We start from the raw sequence: 19,862 nt of genomic DNA, 5'->3' as shown, positions 1-19,862 counted from the left end.
TTATACGACACTAAATGATTGTAACCCTTTCGAGGACAGCGGTTACTACAGTGGACAGCTAATCATGTTATCAGGTTACAGGGTGCATGAAAGGGTTATAAGAGAGATTGATTGTTAGTTGAGGAATGACGGGTGTGTGAAACTCAGCTATCACCTTTTTTGGAGCAGAGAAGTTAGCATCAGGGCCTTGCCACGGTGTCACATGTTGCGGTGCGTTTGTGCGTGGGCAGCCGTGCGTAAACCGGCCTCAGCTCATGTGCCTGCCCGGGGAGGCAGAACATCAGAGATCAGGAGGCAGGGCGATTTCCGGTGGCGTAGGTGCTGTGAGTGGCAGTCATAAGTCAGCGGGACGCGGTACTTTTACTTGAGACTGCACTGCGCTTAGTGAGAAGCCCGGGTTTCATTCAGGTGTTCTTCCAGCTATCATCCAGGTTCTGCCAGGTGTGATCTCGAAATGACTGTGTCAGAGGTAAGACAGATGCTGAACACCGACTCAAATTAAATTAGTGACACACGGTTCTTTCCATTTCCAGTATTCGTACTTAACGAAGCTGTTGCTTTGTCCTGTGGTCACTGGGTTGTAGTACAAGTCTGTGGCTTTTTCTGGCATGTGCAGTATGTGCATCCGCACAGTGAGGCATTGCTAAACGAAATATTTTATTATTTGTGTAATAGGTCAGCTATCCGTGTGTGTTTGGGGAATTTGGGCAGCTTTGTGGACTTCCCACCGCTGAATAGATAGTTTTCCCGTGACCTCCCACACTTTCTGAATGTGTAAATAGAGAAATGTGACTTTTTAGGAACCAGGTCAATTGTAGCTAGGGTCTGCTACCACTACCTGTTGAAACATGAATGACTATTCTGCTAGTTTCAGTATTGACCAGCCAACATCTTCCATCCATCCATCCATTTTTCCATCTGCTTTGCGTGCTGGAACCGATCGCAGCTGTCTTCGGCAATAGGTCGGGGACACCCTGAACTGGTTGCCAGCCAATCGCAGAGCACACAGAGATGAACAACCATCTGTGCTCACACTCACACCTAGGGACAATTTAGAGTGTTGCATTAACCTTCCATACATGTTTTTGGAATGTATGGAAACTGGAAACTGGAATACCCGGAGAAAGCAGTCACGGGGAGAACATGCAAACTCCACACAGGAAGGCCAGAGCCGGGATTGAACATACGACCTCTACACTGTGAAGTCAATGCGCTAACGAGTTGACCACGTGGCCGTCCATGACTTCCATCACTTTCCTTATTTTCAACATTGACGTGGTTCTGTGAACCACAAAACAAAACGACACGTCACTGTTGTATTGTTCCGTATTCTGATGTCACTGACACGCACCAAAAGTAATTTCCAATGAACTTTAATCATAAAGTCACATGTTATTCCTTCACAGATGCTCTCAATGCATGTTAGTGACTTGCTTTTCTCCCCCAACTGTTAAAAACGAAATTTAAATGTCACTTATGAATATTTAACAAGAGAGGTGATCTGTTACAGGTGACCAATTTGTCAATTTGTGTGCACGTGTCTTGATTAATTGTTAATGAGAATATTAAACCCAATCATGAAAACATTTGCATTATTGATGAGACCTGATCATGCAGCACATGGACCTCAGCACACAAACACACAGTACGGCCCAAGCCTTCATGGGCCTAAACCAGAATTTGATTTGAGGCCTCGCTCCCATGTAATGACCAAGAAACAGTCTGTAACTTGGAAAACACGTAAATTGGGGAACGCAGGACTCAAGGCAACACTGTATAATGTAGTGTTTCAAAATATCCTCACATTTTTGGGGCCCCCTCATGGTCAGGGGGCCACAGAGTTCGCTTGCACTTTGGGCTGGCTCCGTACATATCAAAGACGCACACACACACACATCATTGTAACTCTCCGACAGATGTCGCGGCGGTCATCCTTCCACTGCTCGAAGTTTCGCCACGTCTTCGGGAAAGCATCCAGCAAGGAGCACAGCTACGACGGTGTTCCCATCACACGCGCCGTCCATGACAACCAGTACTGCTCCGTCAATCCTTGTTTCATTGCCATGGTGACCGAGTGCGCCGGGGGCGGATCCTTCCTGGTGCTGCCTATCCATCACGTAAGGACACCGTGATCATAATCGGTAATCTGACAAAAGGAAGACTCATTTGACTTTTCATCTTCCAGACAGGCAGAGTGGATCCTCAGCACCCGAGAGTGTGCGGTCACAGGGCTCAGGTTCTTGATGTCAAGTGGAACCCGTTCGATGACAGCTGCATTGCCTCGTGTTCAGAGGACTGCACGGTGCTTGCAGATTGATTTCTGTCTTCCACTCTTGCTTTTCTGGCGCTCACGGCTTAACGTGTCACCGCACAGGTAAAGATCTGGGACATTCCGCTCTGTGGCATCCAACGGAACCTCACCCAGGCCAGGAAGACTTTGATTGGTCACTCCAGGAGGGTGGGGCTTATCGAGTGGCATCCAACTGCTGAGAATCTTCTCCTAAGCTCGGCCTACGACTACAAGGTTAGGTCTCAAATAAAGGCAGCAGTCTTAAAAATAATTCCAGAAGAAATCTTTTGTCTGGGCTCTAGGTCCTCCTCTGGGACGTGTCCCAGGAAGGATTGGTGCTAAGGTGTCCGGTGCGTGTAGTCATGGCACCCGTCCACCACCGCTTCCCATCAGAGATGTTGCTGCTGTCCGTTAGCTTCAATCAAGAAGGAAACCGGCTCGCAGTTGCATCCAAAGACAGACGCGTTCGAGTCCTGGACCCTCGCACAGGAAGGACTCTCCAGGTGTGTTTTTGTGTTGAGAGACTTGTGGCCATGCGTGACCTTGTATGCTGTTGCTGCAGGTGTCCTGCAACAAGTCTCACAGGGCAAACAAGGTTGTGTACATCGGATCCTTGAAGATGCTGTTGAGCACCGGTTGCTCGCCCTGGAACCACAGACAGCTCGTCCTCTGGGACCCGGTAAAATCAGTCCTTTTTATGGAATTATTTCAGAGTTGGACAAGTCGATTGTAGGATAAAACAAACTTCGAATCACTTTTTGCGATTATTTTACGGTCGTATAAAAAGGCAGGAAGGAAGAAGCAGCATCTTGTCTTTTATTGTGAGCAGGATGACCTGTCGGAGCCTCTGTACGAAGAAGATCTAGACGGTTCTGCAGGAGTTCTCTTCCCGTTCTTTGATCCAGACACTGACATGCTTTACCTAGCTGGGAAGGTTAGTGCGTCCATTTCAATCAGTATAGGACTCACAAAGCTGTGTTGGCTTTACTTTAAGATTGCAGACAGAGATGGGAAATCCAGATAAACAAGCACGTTAACTGCTGGTTGAGCAGAAACACCTATGGCTCAAAACACACGTGGCAGGGTTTTGACCTTCTGGACCTGGATTTCTCATTTCTGATTGCAGACCAATGATTCAATATCACCTGAAATGGGTGTGCTGCAGGGTGACGGTAACATCAAGTACTACGAGCTGAGTTCGGAGAAACCTTACATTAGCTTCCTGACCGAGTTCAGGTCTCCGCTGCCTCACAAAGGACTCGGTGAGATGTGGACCAACACGAGGCTATTTCGTTAAGGCCAATTAGATTTGAGCGACGCTAACATGAGCTCCGTGGCAGCACAGCGGTGATGCCAAAGCGTGGCCTGGATGTCAACGTCTGTGAGATTTTCCGATTCTATCGCTTGATCGCCGTCAAAGGCCTGGTGGAGCCACTGTCCATGATTGTGCCGCGCAAGAAGGTGGGTCTCATTTATGAGCTCGGTTGACAACGTGGAAGGCTTCAAATGTTATGTTCCGCCCTATCAGTCGGCGCTATTCCACGAGGACCTCTACCCAATGACGGCGGGGAACCGTCCCGCAATGACGGCGCAAGAGTGGCTAGCGGGCATCAACAGGGGTCAGTAAACCAGCTGAAAAATGACAGCGGATGATGGTTTTCCACGTTGACTTGGCAGAAACTCAATCTCTGGCGCCAGCAGGCCCAGTCCTCATGTCTCTGCATCCTGGCACTCGAGTAGTCAACCCTTACACAGAAAGCTTTGCTGAGAAGTGCTGGTACCCCAAAGACCTGGCCACAGAAGCATTACCACGCTTGACCCCTGGCCTCATCGAAAAGGTACTAACTCGTAGTTGGACGGTGTATAGGGAATTTCAATAGGGATAAGCGGTACAGGACATACCATGTCATCATGTTGACATCGTGGACAAATATACGACGGACGACATTAATTTTGTTTTTATTGGTGCACTAGAAGTTTCTTGAGGAGCAGCTGGCCTACCAGGATGCCAAATACCACAGAGAGATGCACAAACTTTCGGGGTGGCAACAAGATGAGTCGCAGCTGTGGACGTATGATGTTACGCCTCACTGCTGCAAACCCGCAGAGAGGCCGCCTCCCACCACTGAGGATGAGGTAAAACCCTATGAGGGTCTTTTTTCCCCAGCATCTAAAATTTGAAGGCTGCCACCTTCAGCTCAATAAAGTTCCCACATCATGAAAACAGTTTTGTGACCTTCCCACTCAGTGACAGTGTGCATGTGAATGTCTCTAAATGTGCCGTGCGACTCGACTGGCGACCAGTTCAGGGTGTAGTCTGCCTCCTTCTGCCCCAAGTCAGCTGGCACAGGCTCCAGCAACTCCCCGTGATCCTGTTCAGGATAAGCGGGTGTTGAAAATAGATCGTTTTCTGACCAGTTGGTAATTTTAACTGCAATTGTTCTTTTCCGCCAAACTGACTCATAAAAACCATCAAAGAAAATGACCATTTTCTGCACCACTTATCCGCATTAGTGCAGGTCTGGTGGGGCCTCTACCAACTGAGTTAGGGTAAGAGGCATGGTCCACACTCGACTGAATGGAAATGTGTTGAACAATTAACAGTAAATTTCAAAATATTATAATGAAAGTAATTAGGTCCGTTACAAAAATAATCCCCGAGCCATTTTTTTTTTGGGGGGGGGGGTAGTTTCCTGTAAAATTAGCACAAACCGAATTGCCTCATTGTGCGTGATCAGTTTAGAATGTCATCTTGACTCTGTTTCCTCAGCTCCGCGAGGCGTTCTACAAACAGCAAGAGGAGATCAGAGGTCTCAGAGAAATACTTGACCTGAAAGACGTCAGTAAACACGGTCCATCTTGGGGTCATTGTTAACAATTCGCCCCTTGCTGTGAGTTCTCTTGTTGCCAACTGACAGGTGAAGATCGCTGAGCTGGAACAGGAAGTCCGACTCGCCAACTACCACCCGAGTGCGACGCGGTGACAGCTGACACATTTTCAACACAGAACCACAACAATAAAAGGAACATACCACTTTATTTGTGCACTTCTTGTATTAAATTAATTTGAAGGCTGATGGGGAGTTTAGGAAATCAATCCAAATATGAGACAGAAAAAAGCAAAACGTTAAGATTTTATTTACAACTCCATTTTTGTGTTTTTTTTCGTAGTTTTTCCTTTAACTTACAGAGAGTAAACAAAAACAAAACAGTGTAAACGTAAAGGCAAAGTGGGTAGGATGAGGAGGGGGATAAAAAGCTCTCCCCCGGACAAACAACATTTCTCTAGGGCGGGTGAGGGGATTAGGTAATTGGCAAGAAAAATAAAAGAGGGGTAAGATTCTGCCCTGAGCACTTGGGGGGATTGATGACATCATCAGTTGGTTCGTTGGGGGGACATTTGGGTGCAATTACCTCCTGTGGCATCGCAGATTTACCTCACCTAAATGTAGAAGTGACTGTTCCAGCAATCAATGTCCAAAACACTTAGTTCTTCTTGCGTGGCATTTAATGAAGACTCTAAACAACCTTCTTGTGCCGGCAGAACAAAAGCTTTCAGTCCTGAGAAACTTTGGGATGATGTCAGCAGCGACATCAGATACAAATCTGAATCACGTCCTGTCAAACTTTTAAAGTCAACTTAACTTTCTGTGCCAGTTTAAAAAAAACAGAAAAGGAAAAAAAACGCACAAACACACACAAACAAAAAAAGATTGACATGTCATCAATGGGAGGGTACCACTTGGAGAAATGGAATGCAGCCCGGGAGGTGCCGAGAGAGAGGTCAGATGGGAATTAATCATCGTCTAAATCATCTTCTTCATCATCTTCAGGGTCCCTCTTCCTCTTTTCTCCTTTGGCTGGAGATGAGCCTTCATCTGCTGGGACAACAAAAAAGCGTGTGGGTGGATTTTAGTTTGTTTTTTTTTTTTAGGTCGGGGTTATGCACGCACCTTCATCATCCTCATCGTCCTCTTCATCGTCAACATCTTCGTCACTGTCAACATCTCCATTCACGTGTCCGTCCTGCAGAGACTACATCAAGCACAACTTTGTAAAATGTGCTGATACAGCACAGATTAAATTTCCTCCCTCTTAAACAGACAGATAACAAGAGGAAATAGAGAGAAATCAGAAATAGAGGTTGAAAGTAAGGATTTTCTGGTCCACTTTTAATGGCTTAATTGAACAAACACCTCATGAGCACTTTCGAATATGCGCTGCCCATAGCCATGACTCAAGCCACAAATCTGGCTAACAGGTAAGCAGCACTCATTTGCTGATGCCTCACGTCACTCACAAGGCCTGGCCCCACCATTTGAAGCCACAAACAGCATTTTTTATTAGTTTTTCACGGCTCAACTGTATTTATAGAGCGATTTAAAACAACCACCGGTGTATATAAAGTGCTGTACATGGACAAAAAAAAATAATTAATCAACAACAACAAATTAAAAACAAAGGCAGTAGAAAGCACAAAAACTACAAATCAAGTGTTGGGACTTGGGGGCGGGGGGGTTGATATTTAACTCAACATGCACATTTTAGTTACTCATGAAAAGAATTGTTGAGTCATTTAAGTTCTACTTTTGTAAATGTATTGAAATGTCATGTTTTTTTAACTCTTATTTTGCATGGATGTCTCCTTATGACAAAACAAAATGCAAATGCACATATTTAGGATTATTTAGGCCCAATTAAGCATTCTAAGGGAGTTTAATTTCCAATAAATTTTCCAATCCCACCGCCTCGTTCAGATTGTGTGCATTCACCTCATCATCACCACTGTCATCGTCTTCATCATAGTCCTCTACAGCCACAATGTCCTCTTCATCCTCCTCTTCGTCCTCAAAGTCTTCCGATTCGCAGCCTGGGAGTTTAAAAATACAATTAACGGCCTTAGTGGGCTGAGTCTGTTAAGGTTCTGAAGACGAGGACCTGAAGTCTCACCTTCATCATCGTCGTCTGGTCCATCCACTTCACCCTCTGAGTCGGACCCCTCACAGTCATCAATGTCAAAGCCGTCCAGGTATGTGAGGTTGGGGAGCAGCTTGAAAATTGACTCTCTGTAGTCAGCCAGGTTGGTCACCTCGCAATTGAAAAGGTCCAGACTCTTCAGCTGAGGCAGATTTTTCTGATGGGGAGGGGTAATGCACAGGCCTTTAGTAATTGGGTTATAGCACCTCTGATTTAGCTTCCTCGTTAGACCTACCAGTGGCTCCAGGGTGCTTATGTCTTTGAACTTGTTGCCACTGAGGTGAAGATGCTTCAGGCTCTTGAGTCGCTCAGCCAGAACCTCCAGACCCCCCGATATTCTGTTGTCGCTTAGCTCCAACTGCAAAAAAAAAAAAAAAAAAAGACTCAGTTTCTCCACTTTTAACAATGAGGTGCCTGAGAACAAATGCATGCAGATACATGTGCCCACCTTTTTCAGTTTGTCCAGTTTTGGAATATCTTCTAAAGTGGTCAGGCGCACATTGATGAGGCTCAGCGTCTCCAGATTGCAAAACTCTTCTGTGATGCCTTCAATTCTCCCGTCAACGGCACGACAGTTGTCCAGAACTAACTCCTGGACCTGAGTGCGATTGATCCAACAGGGTGGTGAAGCTATACTGAGGAACTATGAAAAACTTTCACATATTTTTACTTTATCTATGTAGGAATACTGGTACAAACAAAAAAATAAGACATTGAGATATTGTGGTATTTTACGAGTGTACTAGTACACGATGCAACCTTAATGCTACCATTACCCCAATTATTATTTTTTAACTCGGGGCCGCCAGACCCAATTTGCCGTGTCACTAGGTCACGCCCCTTAAAGATAAACACACAACACACAAATACTGAACTTTTACAGTAATTACTACACTTTATACAACCAATTAATTTCTTTACATTCTCTTGTGTTGTGATTTAACGCGATACAGTGCTATTCTCCTTTATTAAAATGTAACCAATTGAACGCAAAAGTCAAGGAATCCCTGTGCTTGGACAAGCCGAAAGTCACAAACAATCGTTGCTAACCGAACTCCGTTCGAGCTAATATTTATTGGTACTGCAGGCGTGTACAGATTTAGGGGGCCAAAGTAAGGTTGACGTTGAGGTAAGACTTGAAGACAAAGTCAGGTCTGAGTATTCGTAACGAAGAAGCTTTCGACTAGCTGGTAGCTAGCGTTAGCACGCCGTTAGCTGCGCGGCGTGACGCGCCACGGAACCGGGCTCCGACTAATACTTGGAAACGTCCAACTACAACGCACACAATCAAAAAACGGTAATGGTAGTTCAAGAAAAGTCTACATCAGCATACTAAAACCCGATACTTCTATTAGTTTACGTTCAATATCGCGCCGCAAGTTATTTTTCAACTTCGCTCCTATTGATGTTTCGAGCACGTGTGCTTCTGCGGCGATTGGCTTCATATATGTTCGAGGGATTGTTTAAGTTTAACATAAGACAAGCACACTACACACCGATGTAGAAGTTCTCTCTGTTAGATACAAAAGTTGACAAAAACGTAGACGCGAAACACACGCCGACTACAATAAAGAACATGGCGCCATGTGTCTGCACGGCCGGATGAAGACATCGGCTTCCAAAGCAAGGGAAATTCAGTGATTTAATTCCCCTTTACTCCGGAATACCTGCCCGAGCCTGGCACATCATTTGCACATTTCCATTCCATTAGGACTGTTTCGGAATGCTGAAGGAGTGCGCCATGTGCTCATCAGCCTCACTCCGGCTGTTTTGTTGTTTTTTTCTTGGCCGCAACGTCTGCAAACTCAACAGTAGAAGCCGAGACTTACATCTTTCGGTGACCGTTGCTGCAGCTCCAACGATAGCTTTTGGTTTAAGTCCATTTCTTCCGGTTTTGGATTCAGTTCGGGTCTCGGGTTCGACCAACTTGTTTGTCCACGATCCTCTCTGGTGCAAAACACACCGGATGAGTGCGAAGGTTTTTTTTGGGGGGGGGGTTGAGTACTTCCGGTGGAGACTTTCATACTATTGGAAGCAGAGCTCTGAGTGTAATTTAAAATAAAGTTACAGAATAGTACAACTTCATCAGTTGATATTTATGAGGAAAGAAACCTTTATAAGTTTTGTGAAAATCATCACATGTTCTTTATTTGTGTTTTCTTTCAGGTTACGTTCATTTAATTTGATTGATGTTATACTTCCGGTGTGTGATTGTGTTATGCCTTTTTAACTTTCGACTCAATGCTCCGCGTGAAAAAGTGGGTCAGACATTTACTGCCCTAAATGTTGTGTGCAGTCAGTTATTCGAATGCATTTCCATGTTAACCGTCTGTTTTCTGAACCTAACTAAGAAACGTTACGTGTGGTGGCAAGACCTATCATGTCATGTAACTCAAATGTTAATTCGCTTTGAAATGGGTTATAGGGGTTGATTTTTTTTTATTTATTCTTTTTGTATAGAAGTCCCTTTCTCTTGAACGTGTTCTAACACACACACGTAACCTCTCCGAAGTGCACATTCGTCGAAAAACGATGACTTTACGTAGCTTTTAAGACTACAAATGTCCGACTGTTTGTGGGGGCACGTAAATGCGTCAGAAGAAAGGAGGGAAACGGAATCAGGACGAAAACAACCCCCCAAGCCCTTCCAGTGGGCACATCTGCAAACTACATGATAATCTATTGATTTTCAGTCCAATGTCGATGATAATAATAATAATACCTTTCATTTATAAGATATACATGGCTTTATCAATCCACTACTGCACTCTACATGCATTCATCTATATTTAGAAGCGAATATTAATTTTACAGGATCTTTAATGTGACTATCTTCCTTTAGTAAAAATAGTGAACAACGGTCGTGTTAATCCTTTATTGTCAGTACATTGCAGGTCTTCTCACAACAAGCAGATATACATAAACTGGTTGTATATATCATCATCATCCAATACGAGGAGAGCAACAGTTAGTATTACAGCCTAGCGTCGACCACACCTCTTCCACCCAGTGGCTCCAAAGTATGCCACAGGTGTATACTCTTTCAAGTGAAAAAATAAGACACAGGAATAAATAAAAATAAATACAATAAATAAGGTACAGGTAGCTCAGCAGAAGACACCGGGCAGGCATGAGGCTATTTTATACAGCCGCAAGGCAAAGCAAGGTCACATGATCACTCCAATTCTAGTCTGACTGACAAAATACCATTGCATACATCTTCAACTATGTTTACTCAAAGCGGTGACGTGACGTGACGACGAAAGCCGCACGGGTCCCTCACTGAGGTCAAAATACACACCGCCATCGACAAAGACAAAGTCATTTTTTAAAAAAAGCTCTCAAAAAGGGTACATGGAGGTACGCAACAGAGCATCAGGCCACCATGATGCAAAGCATGCATCACACAAATGTAGCTTATCGAATTGGAATATTACATTTTTTTATTGCCCTCACAGTGAATAGCTGTTCATATCGAAAGTGTGTTGTGTTTTTATTCAGGATCAATTCTCAAGAATATCAACTTGTGCTTCACTAAATCAGAAGTGGTAAAAGTACTCACAATCTGTAAAGATTGGTAAAAGTAGAAGTAGTGATTAAAGTAAAAAAAAAAAGTACAGACTCTGAAATGTCCTTCAATATAAAAGGAAAAATCTAGATAGTGTTGGCTCGACATTTATGCAATCAGAAAAAGGTTGTTAGTTTGACCAAAGCAACATGATCCTATTGTTTTGCTAACATTGATGAATCAACTTACAGAACATGCTCAATTATCTCTCGATAACCAATGGAAAAACACCTTTTTTTTAAAAAGATGAGACAGCATTTTCCAACACCAGAAGCTGGTAGTTTTTAGACTGGCACAAGTCAGAACGTGTGTGCCACTTATCACTCTTGAAGTCAAACACGTTAACCAATTCCCTCTCCAAATCCGTCCATTTTTTTTTGTCACTCTTAACACTCCAAAATTTCAGTCAACTGAGACCTCAGAATAACGTTTCCTGTCGATTAACTTCATACCATCATCAGTGGCGGATGAAAAAAGTAACACGCCTTTTTTGACAAACCGACAAATACTCACTGTGTGAACACATTCGCCTTTACAATCCGGCGTTGCCATTGAATACAGTTTCGTTAGCAGGGCTCAACTCTTGTTTCGATTCCTTTCGGTGATGTGGAGGATGCCGGCATGCACACAAGTCGACCACATATGAGCACAATGGACGCCATTGAGTGGCCCCACCATGGGAATAGGCAGTACAGTACACTCGTTTGGTTTGCATTGCTGTTTAGGTTGAATACACCAGATACTGACTGGTGATGTTAAACAAAGCCACAACTACTGCCTTTGCCACTAAATCACTCACAATTCACAACTGTGATCTTGTGGTATGTAACTCCAATCAATCAACCAATCAATCAATCAATCAAGCAATCATTCATTCACGCATGCAAAAGCCACATAAAAAGTCAACAAGCAGCCGCTTAACACAAAAAACAAATTGGAAGTGTTCGCCTAATCCCGTCCAATGCCCCTACTTATTTTATGTTTTTACTTATTGCTGAGCAGCTGTGATCCCATGATGCATTGCTGCTTCACTAGACGGGCTAGCTCATGCAAACAGCTCAAAGTGGTGTGAGAAGGAGGAAAAGAAGACAAGGCGAGAGCCATGCGAAGGCGCCCTGACAGGAACAACGCAAAGAAGACAACACACATACTCAACACACACACACACACACACACGCAGTGCGACTACCCCACTCGGTAGCGGCGCTGCTCGTTGGCGTGAAGCACCAAGCTAGCAAACATCATGTGGTCATTTGCTTGCTCCCTTCGAGTCCCGCAGCCTGGCCTTCTCCCACATAAACGCAGTCGCACAAAGCACAGCAAAAGAAGACACGAAGAGGATGCTAAAACAGGACCGTGGCGATGGCCGTGTGGGTGGCGGGGCCTTAATGCGGGAGCGGCACCAAGATGTCGACATAGTTGATGGGGAAGAAGCCTGAGTGGCCGTGGATCATTCCCTCATACCAGTTGTCATCGATCTGATTGGTCAGCGTGATGACATCGCCCTCCTTGAAGCCCAGCTCGCCCTCGTTCTCCGGCTCAAAGTCGTAGAGCGCCCGGCAGCACGGCTGGTCCAGGGGGGCTGCGAAACACGCGCAACACACACCGGAGTTCCACAAGCAGTTTTCAACACTTTAAACTTGCAAACTTATTAGACAGACCAGATCGTATAAGCTATTTAAATAGACAACGAGTCAATGCAGCCCCTTGGCTCGGGGGTCCAGCTGTGTTAAAGTAGCAGTTGTTTGAAGGTTTACAATTACCCTATCATTTATGCCGATGTCCATTAGCCACTGAAAGGCGCTTTGCACAATGTTAGCATTAAGGTAGGACTTTTGTTCAGTCAAAATATGTGATAGCTAACTGTTTAGCAACCATGGTGACCCACCTATTTTAGTTGCTTGGTAATTTGAACCTACGTAAGTGTAGGTACTAAAGTTGGTACATTGGTTTCTAAGTACAGTAGTTATTGTAGGTAAGTACTGTACCTACCTAGGTGCCAATTTATCTAGATACATTGCAAGATTATAAGGTACTAGCTGGTTCGCCGCCCTCCGGGCGGCTCATCAGCTAGTTCCTGCGGAAGGCTGGTAAGGTGGTGGTTCGCCGCCCTCTGGGCGGCTCATCAACTAGTTCCTGCGGAAGGCTGGTAAGGTGGGCCTTCGGCCCACAAAAGTGTTGTTGCTTGGTTCAACTTTTTGTTCATCTTCATTGCTTTTCGCGAAAATAAAGAGATGTTTAGCTCTACTAAATAACTAACAATTTCATTGCAATGCTTGTGGGTAGACAAAATTTTTTCGCTAAGATGCCCACGCGATCGTAGTGAGCCACTGCCTGAGCGGCGCAGTGGCGGCGCGGTGAAGTAGGTACGTTTTAAAAAGGGAAAGACGGAAGGACAGACCGCGTGCGGGACGACCGCAATATATATGTAGATATAGGTAGGTACAAAGGTAGGAACTATGGCGACACAACTACTATAGTTCCTCACAAGCTTCTCTCATTAAGGCCACTCCTATCCTGTCTGGAAGAAATCAAAACCTGGATGGCACAAAATGTCTTGAAATTCAACGAAAAGAAGACAGAGGTGATCTTGTTTGGTCCCAGTGGCCCTTGTACATTCCATCCTGTAGACTTGGGCCCCCTGTCTCCTTATCTGAAATCAACGGTCTCAAACTTGGGCCTTAAACTGGACAGTGATTTCAAACTCGATCGGCAAATTGGTGCCGTTGTTAAATCCAGCTTCTTTCACCTGAGACAGCTGGCCAAAATAAAACCTCTCTTCTCACATGAACACTTTGAGACAGTAATTCATGCCTTTGTCACATCCCGGCTCGATTACTGCAATGCCCTTTACTTTGGAGTCAGCCAGTCCTCCACTAAGCGCCTTCAGCTGGTCCAGAATGCCTCCGCTCGCCTCTTGACTGGTACTCGTAAGAGGGAGCATATAACTCCCACTCTGGCATCCCTTCACTGGCTCCCCATTCATTTTAGAGTTATTTTCAAGATCCTCCTCTATGTTTTCAAATCTCTGAATAATCTCGCACCACCTTACCTCTCTGAGCTCATCCGCCCCTACACACCTGTCCGGCGCCTCAGGTCTGTGGACCAGTCTTTGTTAGAAGTACCAAGAACTAAACTGAGGCTCAGAGGGGATCAAGCCTTTTCTGTTGCTGGTCCCTCTCTCTAGAATGACCTCCCACTGAACATTCGGCAAACCTCCTCGCTGCCCATCTTTAAAGCCTTCCTCAAAACTCACTTGTATTCTTTGGAGTTTTACTCAGCATGACTTAGATTTGTTCTTGGTTTTACTGTTTGGTGCTTTCTACCGCCTTTATTACCGATTTGTCTTACTGTTTATTGTGCTTGTTAAATCGCTCCATGTACAGCACTTTGTATGCAGCGATGGCTGTTTGAAAGTGCTCGAGAAATACTGTTGACTTGACTTGACTTGACAAGCTTGGTACCTAGGTTGGTTATTTCATTCCAAGGTATGTATCTAAGTCGGTAAATTGGTATCTGGGTAGGTAGGCAGCTAAATATTAATTTTTGTACCTGGTGATCTTCCGGGGGATTTAGCAGAGTGGAGGCCACCATTGTGGTTCTCACTGGGTGGCAGCAGCTCCAAGGTCATGCGCGGTTTCGGAACAAACTCCTTCCTGGGCTTACTGGAAACTTCCTTTATCCTGAAGGTTGGAGGCTTTCAGAAGAATAACAACGAAAGGTCGGAGGTCGTTGTCGCCTACCTCTCGTCCATCTTACTGGAGAGCTGCTGAAGGATCTGAGCGGTGCGACTGTGGTACTCCAACTGGGCCTGGACCAGTGCCGCCAACTGGCTCACCTGCTCAATCTGTAACGCAATTAGACTGAATCTCACTTCTCCCGGTTGATGTACAGTACTGGCACCCCTGATGAGAGCCTTTCAAAGTAATCCACAGACGAGGTGGAGGTCTTACGTCGCTCTCTAGAAGGTTGAACATGCTCTGCTCTGCGATCTCCTTGCTCTCATCAAACTTCTCCAGGGCTTGTTTGATCTCGTCGTCTTGCACTTTTCCCTGACGCTTCTTCTTGTAGTCAAAGTCCAGACGGCGACCTTCCATCTTCTTCAGGTGATGCTGAGGAGGGGCAGTGAGAGGAAGGACAGAGTGAGAGGAAGAGTATATGTGTTGGTTGTGATCTCCTCTGGCTACCTTGTAACGCTCACCTGGATCTCTTTCAGGTCTTTGTCGTGGAGGTTCTGCAGCGGGTCGATGAAGTTCTGTTTCACCTCCATATCCAGAGCATCCTTCACCTCGCCTAGCTCCTTCATGGCCTCACCCGCGTCAATGAGTGCCAGGCCTGGGTGGGGGAGGACCAGGGTGAGGTCAAGAAAGATGAAGGGGAGGAGGATGATGAGGACCCGGATGACAAGCATAAAATGCGAATGATACAAAGAATGAGCGTGAGGATGTGTGTAAGGATTATGAGGATGTTCTTTGGTTGAGAAAGAGGAGATTCCTTACCAAAGCAGGATTCCTCCCCGAGTTCCCGTCCAAACTTCAACATGGCGTCTCCCAGAACCGACTCAGCCTGTGGGTATCCGGGTCCTTTTTCCTGGCCCCGGATTTTGGACATGGTGTTGATCATGCTGAGCTTGGCTCTGGAAGCCGGGTTGGGCTGCAGGTACTCTGTGGTTTTAGTCATGATGTCCAAAACCGCTCGGCTGGTCACGTCCACTTTCTTGCAGGGACACACACACACACACACACACACACACACACACACACGCACACACACACACACACACACACTCACACATCAGCACTAAAGATACTCGCGTCTTGTTGTCATCCTCATCACGTCAACGCATTTACCTTCTCCATTTCTTTAAAGTCATCGTCAAGCTTGGTTCCTTCGGCGCCGCCCACCTTCTCGCTGACTTTCTGCGGAGAGCATGAAGAAGAAGAGTGTAAGGACAAAGATAGCAAAGATGTACATGAAGAGAATGAAGAAGAGCACAACTGAGCTGCAGGGGGTCACATGACCAGGGGAGTCAAATAAAACACACCTCTCCGACTCGAGGCCAAAAATAAAAAAAATGGAAGCGCACCAAGACACAAACATGCCGCGTGAGGATGCAGTTACCATAGAGATACAGCCCTTGGGCCCTCCTCATGTTACATAAACATCTCCGGAAGTTATTCCATCTTGCCCTCCTCAGGCGAGGCCTCATAAGAATGTGTGCGTGTGTGTGTCTGTGTGTGTGTGTGTGTGTGTGTGTGCATGAGTTTGCTCTAGATGTGGCTACACATCAGACAGGAAGTGGAAACTGACGACTGCAGAGATCTTCAATAGTGACAGATGAGCACCCCATCAATTTTAATTGCAAGTCAACACAAACCTCAACATGTACGCACACTAACGGCACGTGTGATTCCCTAAAGATCCATCAATTATTGACCTGGCCAACCGCAGCGCATGTTGCACCCGGCCGCCCCTCAAACGTGTGTGGTTGCCATGGTAACACCATCCTCTGAACAGCGGGGGAGCGGGCTTATCCATGTTGGATTCAAAAGCCCGCCAAAACAAAAGCCTTTTCAGCTTGTTGTAAAATAAAGACGGCTGTGCCATTGTGAGGATAGTATCCATGGTGACAAATTACCGGTAATTTGGGAATACCGGTAATATGGCAAAAAAGACGAAGAGAAATACAGTGGTGCCTTGACTTACAAGTGACCCAATATGTGAGTCGGGTTCCAACTACATTTGTGAATCAAGGAAGGGATGGATAAACATAATAATGTGAGATTAAGGCATTATTTTTGTCGTATTATGGTCACCATTCTCATGTACTACTGTAGCATTGGTGACTTTTGAGTTTGTCTGTGTCACGTTGCGTGGTGGTGGTGGACCCCAAGAAGCAGGCAGGAGGGAGGGGCACGGTGTACTGATAAAACACAGAGAAAACAAAATCCAAAAATAATCATAGTCCAAAGTAGCAAACAAAAATATCAACTGAAGCTAAAACAGAACCGTTACCAAAACAAACCTGACAGCAGCAAAGGAACAGCAAACAAACAAATATGACGGTAGCAAAGAGCAAACAATGACATGACAATGAGTGGTCAGGCTGGGAGTCCTTTTAAAGCACTAATTACCTAATGACCAACAGGTGTGCAGCTGTAGGGGGAACCCTACAGTGCCACCTGTTGGTCCCAAACTGAATCATGACAGTCTGTCTTTCAACTGTCTTGCCAACTTTATTCATAGAGCACTTTAATTATCCTGATAATTTGAAGCAGGTGTGTTGCTGGTGGGAAACATTGAAAAATAAATGCAGGATAGTGGCCCACGAGGACCAGAGTTGTTGACCCCTGAGCTAAAGCGCTCTATAGCGCTACTACACCTTATGACATCACACGCAAGGCCACATTCCTTTAAAGCACAGATGTCAAAGTCAAGGCCCGGAGGCCAGATCTGGCCTGCCACATCATTTTTTGTGGCCCGCGAAAGCAAATCAAAAATGTCAACTTGCATGATGCTTCCTAAAGTCTGAACCAAAATTCCAAATTGTCATGTCTAATCCATAACAACAATATTTTAACAAGCCATTATTCTTGACTTCTGATTTCAAAACCAGCTCTCTATCAATTTGTTGTTCGCTGTGTATGTAAAATGTGGAGGTCGATAAACATTTATATGGTTTTACAAAATTCATTGTCATGACGGCCCTCCGAGGGGAAACCCTAACGACAATGTGGCCCGCGACAAAAATAAGTTTGACACCCCTGTTTTAAAGGCACATGCATCCAACACACATATTGTCACGTCCCGGGGTTGCCAGCAGGGGGCGGGCTTTCTGCCCACCTTTTACACACCTGTCACCCATTGCGGAGTAATTGCTCAGCCTTTATTTGGACGCTCTGGCGGTCTACTCACTGCCGGAGAATTCCACGCCGTGCCAAAATTTCTCTCGCCCTATTCCTACTTGCATTTGATTCATTGCCTCTTAGCCTTGTGGCTGTTATTACGCGTCGTTGTTCCTCTTGCGAGTGAGAATTATATTTATTGTCTAATCTGACCCTCCTTGCTACCGTTTTCCGCAAGCGTTTTCTGTTGTCCTTTTATTTGATCCCTGGTCCCTATTTTGACCAGCGCTTTTTGTTATTCTCCCTGTCGGGTTATTTTGTGTTCTTATTAAAGACTCCTTTTGTTCTTTGACAAACATCTTTATGTGTCTGCTATTTCGGGGATCCTCTTCCTTATTTTGTTGTGCACGGAGCGATCATTCTATCGCTTCGGGCACAACGTGACACATATTCTACACAGATGTAGTTATACTGTATCAACCCAGTCAAGGTAAAGGCCTGGCAGCTTTCCTTGCCCTTCTGCTCATGTTTTATTCAGTTAGGTGACTGAGGTGTCACGTTTCCCAGGTCTGATGATGACGGCGGCCACGCTGTGGCACCTCAGCTCTAACGTAAACCCAAACCCACACCCACACACCAACATACAGAGATTTGTCCCACCTCGGTGGCAATATCCACATTTACTGTTTGCGGCTGGGAAACGGAATAGATGGGAGTGATGTGTTCAAAGGACACTCACACACACAAAATGTGGACAGAGTCAAAGGTTCGATAGGGAAGTTTGGGGGTGCACATCTTACATTGGGAGGGGGCTGGGAGTTGCACTGGGGGCGATGGAGGGGACGTGTAGGAAGGAAAGATGTTGTGATGGAGGATGCAGGGAATTCCCTGTTGTGTGCAGCAACAGCCAATCAGAGACGCCGTTTCAAAGGCCTCGCTCTTACGTAACTTTACATCCCACCATGCGCGTGCCCGTCACCCATAAAACATGCTTCCACACACGGAAACACGCACAATCCCTTTAAAAATGGGTGACTAACTGCAAGAGGGCCACAAGTGTGTAAGGAAATGTAGAAAAACATGGAAATTTGCTTGGAAGGCAACCCGGCGGGCGCGTCGTGTTTATGTCTGGATGTTGGCGAGGATGCTGGAGATGCGCGCGCACGATCCCGTACCTGCGTGGCTTTGTGGAACTGCTTCTTCAACCCCGCGACGGACATCTCCGTGGTTCCAAAATTGAACTCGAATGCGAAGAAAAGACGTTGACGGACTAGACACTCGTCCACTTAGCGCCCACTCGTGATGAGGTTGCACGCAGCGAGGGAGCTGCTTTACGTTCGCTTTGCAGTCCACAGAAGAGACAAGAGAGGATGAGGAGGAGATGGAGGAGGGTCCGTCAAAGATCGTCTATTACGATATGGTTTCTTGAAATCGTGGATCCAGGCCTCTTTTGTGCTTCAATCGAGCTCTCATCTGCATAATTCAAACGATCTCTGCAGCAACGCCTTTTTGTTTTGGTGTTTGTTTTTGTTTTTTAATCCCCATGTTGTGTTCATTTCGAATTGAACAATTTTGTGTTCCGGGTCAAATATGCCTGTTCCACTAAGGGTCATGTTAAAAACGAAATTCTTACATGTTAACACTACTTGTTGTGTTAAATTTATTCAATTAATTTAATTTCTAGCGAGTAACACCACTTTTGAATTTCTATATGTTTTGATTGTCTCGTGCGCCTCGTTGAACTGAACTTAAGTACTAGAAAGCAAGTTATAAAAAAAGCAGCTTCTTATTGTAGTGTATATCGATTTATCCATCTATTTCCCGATCTGCTTTATCCTCACAAGGGTCGCGGGGGTGATGAAGCCTATCCTAGACTTCTTTGGGCAGTAAATGGGGGACACACTGAACTGGTTGCCAACCAATCACAGGGCACACAGAGACGTACAACCATCTGCGCTCACACTCACACCTAGGGACAATATAGAGTGTTCAATCAGCCTGCTATGCATGTTTTTGTAATGTGGGAGGAAACCGGAATACTCAGAGAAAAACCACGCACGAACGGGGAGAACATACAAGCTCCACAGAGGAAAGCCGGAGCACAGACAAGAACTCACGTCCTCTGTATTGTGAGAATGTACCAACCAGCCTGCTTAAAAACCTTCTAAACGAATTATTTATT

The 19,862-nt window shown here is 45.4% G+C and overlaps 3 protein-coding genes across 8 annotated transcripts; 1 reads left to right on the top strand and 2 right to left on the bottom strand.

The window, feature by feature from the left end:
• Positions 1-17: 17 nt before the first annotated feature.
• LOC127609598 (coronin-2A-like) lies at positions 18-5,322 on the top strand. Of its 5 annotated transcripts, none has more exons than XM_052079338.1 (14): positions 18-469; positions 1,917-2,117; positions 2,186-2,302; positions 2,375-2,524; positions 2,593-2,793; positions 2,853-2,969; positions 3,120-3,224; positions 3,456-3,552; positions 3,636-3,751; positions 3,819-3,909; positions 3,989-4,128; positions 4,265-4,426; positions 5,061-5,129; positions 5,209-5,322. In XM_052079338.1, the coding sequence occupies exons 1-14, from the start codon at positions 455-457 to the stop codon at positions 5,272-5,274; spliced, it is 1,647 nt and encodes a 548-aa protein (XP_051935298.1). In that variant the 5' UTR covers positions 18-454; the 3' UTR covers positions 5,275-5,322. The 5 variants fall into 5 exon arrangements, with proteins under 5 accessions (XP_051935298.1, XP_051935295.1, XP_051935300.1 ...); XM_052079335.1 differs by having other exon boundaries at positions 3,417-3,552; XM_052079337.1 differs by having other exon boundaries at positions 19-469; positions 3,417-3,552; positions 3,992-4,128.
• An 84-nt stretch (positions 5,323-5,406) lies between these two features.
• On the bottom strand, positions 5,407-9,258 carry LOC127609686 (acidic leucine-rich nuclear phosphoprotein 32 family member A-like). Of its 2 annotated transcripts, none has more exons than XM_052079343.1 (7): positions 9,097-9,258; positions 7,716-7,865; positions 7,503-7,625; positions 7,241-7,424; positions 7,063-7,160; positions 6,244-6,325; positions 5,407-6,171 (listed from the first exon to the last, which is right to left on the bottom strand). In XM_052079343.1, exons 1-7 carry the CDS (start codon positions 9,148-9,150, stop codon positions 6,086-6,088), a joined length of 777 nt encoding a protein of 258 aa, XP_051935303.1. In that variant the 5' UTR covers positions 9,151-9,258; the 3' UTR covers positions 5,407-6,085. The 2 variants fall into 2 exon arrangements, with proteins under 2 accessions (XP_051935303.1, XP_051935304.1); XM_052079344.1 differs by having other exon boundaries at positions 5,407-6,168.
• An 870-nt stretch (positions 9,259-10,128) lies between these two features.
• Positions 10,129-19,277, bottom strand: LOC127609654 (endophilin-A1-like). Its single transcript, XM_052079341.1, has 8 exons — positions 18,856-19,277; positions 15,686-15,754; positions 15,335-15,551; positions 15,037-15,170; positions 14,789-14,947; positions 14,579-14,682; positions 14,388-14,518; positions 10,129-12,417 (listed from the first exon to the last, which is right to left on the bottom strand). Exons 1-8 carry the CDS (start codon positions 18,898-18,900, stop codon positions 12,221-12,223), a joined length of 1,056 nt encoding a protein of 351 aa, XP_051935301.1. The 5' UTR covers positions 18,901-19,277; the 3' UTR covers positions 10,129-12,220.
• Positions 19,278-19,862: the final 585 nt, after the last annotated feature.

Source organism: Hippocampus zosterae, chromosome 1 (genome assembly GCF_025434085.1).
Source record: "Hippocampus zosterae strain Florida chromosome 1, ASM2543408v3, whole genome shotgun sequence".
NCBI lineage: Eukaryota > Metazoa > Chordata > Actinopteri > Syngnathiformes > Syngnathidae > Hippocampus > Hippocampus zosterae.
This window is presented reverse-complemented; position numbering and strand designations above follow the sequence as displayed.